At 65.9% G+C, this 3233-nt stretch overlaps 3 protein-coding genes across 3 annotated transcripts; 2 read left to right on the top strand and 1 right to left on the bottom strand.

Moving 5' to 3' along the window:
- Positions 1-951: 951 nt before the first annotated feature.
- On the bottom strand, positions 952-1208 carry MNEG_15515 (hypothetical protein; the record flags this gene model as incomplete). Its single annotated transcript, XM_014036012.1, has 1 exon — positions 952-1208. A coding segment is annotated over one exon (257 nt), but the record flags the coding sequence as incomplete, so codon positions are not given.
- Positions 1209-2289: 1081 nt separating this feature from the next.
- Positions 2290-2619, top strand: MNEG_15516 (hypothetical protein; the record flags this gene model as incomplete). The annotated part of the gene is made up of 1 exon (XM_014036013.1): positions 2290-2619. One exon carries the CDS (start codon positions 2290-2292, stop codon positions 2617-2619), a length of 330 nt encoding a protein of 109 aa, XP_013891467.1.
- Positions 2620-2749: 130 nt separating this feature from the next.
- MNEG_15517 (hypothetical protein) lies at positions 2750-3096 on the top strand (the record flags this gene model as incomplete). The annotated part of the gene is made up of 1 exon (XM_014036014.1): positions 2750-3096. A coding segment is annotated over one exon (347 nt), but the record flags the coding sequence as incomplete, so codon positions are not given.
- Between the last annotated feature and the right edge of the window lie 137 nt (positions 3097-3233).

Consider the following 3233-nt stretch of genomic DNA (forward strand, 5'->3'; position numbering starts at 1 on the left):
GTGTGGGGGCTGCGTGTGGGCGGCAGGGCCCGGCCCGGGCAACCAGAGCTGGCGCGAATGCGGGTGAAGAGCTGATGATGTCATCATGACCCCCCCGTGCTCGACCCCCGCACGAGACAGTGGTTGATCAGCCCCACCCCCCACCCCCACCCTCTCACTGGTATGAGCAGGCCAGGGTGCCGTCCGCCTCCAGCCGCCCCTCACTCAGTGGCGCCAGCCGGTGGGGGCACCTGCGGCCGCGGCGAGGCGCCGAGCACCGCGGTCGGGGCGCCGCAAGGACGTCTTTGTCAGGGCCCGAAGCAGGGTGGCGAGGGCGGGCGGCAGCAACCAAAAAAGCAGGCGCCGCCACTGTCGGCCGTGCTGCCGGCTGCGTGGTGCTGGAATTAGGTGGTCCTTCACTCGCCACACGCCAGGCAGGTCCAGGAGCGCTGACTGGCGCAGCGACCCCGCACACTCCGGTCGACGCACACCCCCGCCTGAAGAAAACATACCAAGAGCTCGAATGCAGGCGTGCATGCAAGGACACGGGTGCATGCCCCCACCTGTCCTTGAACAGCCGCCACTGCTGAGCTGGCGCGTCGAACCAGACCACGTAGTCCTGTCCCAGCAGCGTCACCGCGTGCGGCCGTCGCTCGTCCATCAGAGATACCACGTGCACTGGCCACCTGGCGAGGGGGGGGGGACGCATGAGGGGGCAGGCGGCCGGCAGAGGGTCGAGGGGCGGCTGGGGCGAGGCGGGGTGCTGACCGGGCGGATGGGGCGGTTTCACAAGCAGGGCGTGGGTGGGAAGTCTGCAAAACGAGCTGGGAGCCATCGGATTGCTTTGCCTACGCAGCCAGAGAAGTGGTGTGCTGTTAAGGGCGCACACAGCTGCTGCTCCGCTCAGTCCCCTGCATGTGCTGCGCATGTGGCTGGGTGCGAGAACCGCCATGCCACGTGGCCGCCTCTTACCACTGCTTTGTCCACGAAAACGCTTTGGGGGCCTCGTGGGCAGGCGCAACTGCTGCCTGGGGTGCGGCTGGGGAAGGGGCCTCGGTAGAAGGGGTTCGGGCGCCTTTCACGTCCACAACAGGCTCGGCCGCGACAGCGCTGGCGGCCACAGAGGGGTGCGGCGCGGTGCGCCATCGCGGCGCGACTGTGGGCGCCACCGGCCGCACGTTGCTCGGGCGCTTGGCCACGCATGGGACACGGTGTTGAGAAAGCTGCATGACTGGGGCCTTGTAGAATTATGTCGCGATGCTGCGGTAGATTGAGGCGATCGACGGCCTTTCGTTGTACACAGTATCTGCGAGTGGTGCACAAGTGTGTGGACGCGAGCATTGATTGAAACTGTAACAATTGAAAGATGTCGTGCCGAAGATAATCACATCTAGGCACGACCATCATCAATCGCTCAAGGCGCTCCCGACGGTGACTGGGTGACACGGTGGCCCCTTTCACAGCGCGACGACGTTTAAAACTCATTAATGGTGTTGTTTGTGATATTTGTGCGATTTCACGCGAGCAATGCTGGTCAGCTATAGCCGAGCTGGCACATGAGCGCGTCCACATCCGAACGAACTGCATGTGTTGACTGATTGACTCCAGCGACTCCCCACCCAAGGCTGTATATGTCAGGTACGTGAGTGCTCTTGTCGAGATCACCATCCATAGGCTGACTGCAATGCAGCCAGCCAAAGGGTGGCTGCGCGGAGAGCCCGCCGCACGCATCATCGCGCTAACACAGCTGCCCAGGTCGTTGCCATTGTCACGGCCGGGCCCGACCCCACCAGTCAGACACACCCTTCCCCCCCACGAAGACGAGCCATGCACCACATGCGAGTCCTGTCGTCAGCCCGAGCCGACCACGGCGCGGAGGGACCAGGCCTCACAAGGAGGGGCGCGGCTGGCCGCACGCCGCCCCGGCGTGTGGCCACGTGCGGAGGATCGTGTCGGACATGCTTTTATAAATTCCGGCTTTCTGATTTCTCGTTTGGCAGTGCAGTTTTGTCACCGTATTGGAGCGATCGACGCAGACTCCGTGATATGACAAGGATGGCCGCTGAGGCTAGGATCTGGTAAGTTTGAATTGATAGGATACACTCGAGGTGTCAACACCACGGCGCAACCGTCATCATCCGCCCAAGGCAGCTCCGCACCTCACCCGTTGAACGCGGGAGTGACCTTCCGGCGAGCGGGTGCCGCGCTTATCATACCTGGCATCTATCAAAATTCTAAAGCGTCACATCGTGATCGCAGCAACGTGCTGCAACCACGCTGCGGCCCTCCGCCAACACAGCAGCGATCCCGATGGGCGCCGCCCGCTGGTGCTGCGCTGTTGGTTGGACCGCCGCGTGGCTCCTTTGCTTCGCCCCCCTGGCCTTCGGCATCCCGATATGGTTCATATACGCAGGCCTGGCACAGGAGCAGCTGTCGGTGGCGTTTGATTTCGTACAGCAAGCGCTCGGCAGTGGCCAGGCCGGCGCGCCCGCGCCCGCCGACCTGGCTTCCACACGGGATGCGGTCCTTGGCGCCGCGGCCTCGCTGCGCGAAGGCGGCCTCATCGCGCTGCTCGCCGCGTCGGCGCTGGCGCTGGTCGCTGCCGCTGCCCACGTCTCGCAAGCCGCCCGCTCCGGTTAGCCACCCCTGCCGCGCCGCGTGCCGCGCACGGTGCCGCGTGGGGCGGCAGTTGGCGCCGCAGGGGCAGCCAGCAGGCGCCTTTGGGTGCCATTCAAGCGCACATCCTTCAGTCACAACCCTGCCTGCCCTGATGTATCAATCCACCCCTTCCTTCGCCGCCCGATTTCAACCGCTCCCACACGCAGGAACGCCCATCGCCGCCGCCCTCCGCGCGCGCGCCGCCCTGCTTGCCGTCGGGGCAGCTGCATCCTGGCTTCTGACAGTCGCGGCCGCCGCCCTCTGCGCCGCGTACTTCGCCTGGCTCGCCGGCGCGGTCGCCGCAGACGCGTTGCTGGGCGCCGCCGAGCAACCGCTCTCCGGCGCGGAGGCGGCCGCTGCGACGGGCGGCGCTGACGTGGCGCGGGTCGCGGGCGGCCTCGCGGACCAGGCGCGCGCGGCGCTCGCGGCGGCGCCGCCCGAGGTGTCCTCCACCTCTTGGTGTGTATTTGTGTGTGCGTGTGTGCGTGTGTGCGTGTGTGCTTGTGTGCGTGTGTGCGTGCGTGCGTGCGTGCGTGCGTGCGTGCGTGCGTGCGTGTGTGTGTGTGTGTGTGTGTGTGTGTGTGTGTGTGTGTGTG

Source organism: Monoraphidium neglectum, assembly GCF_000611645.1.
Source record: "Monoraphidium neglectum strain SAG 48.87 unplaced genomic scaffold scaffold05400, whole genome shotgun sequence".
Classification (NCBI taxonomy): domain Eukaryota; kingdom Viridiplantae; phylum Chlorophyta; class Chlorophyceae; order Sphaeropleales; family Selenastraceae; genus Monoraphidium; species Monoraphidium neglectum.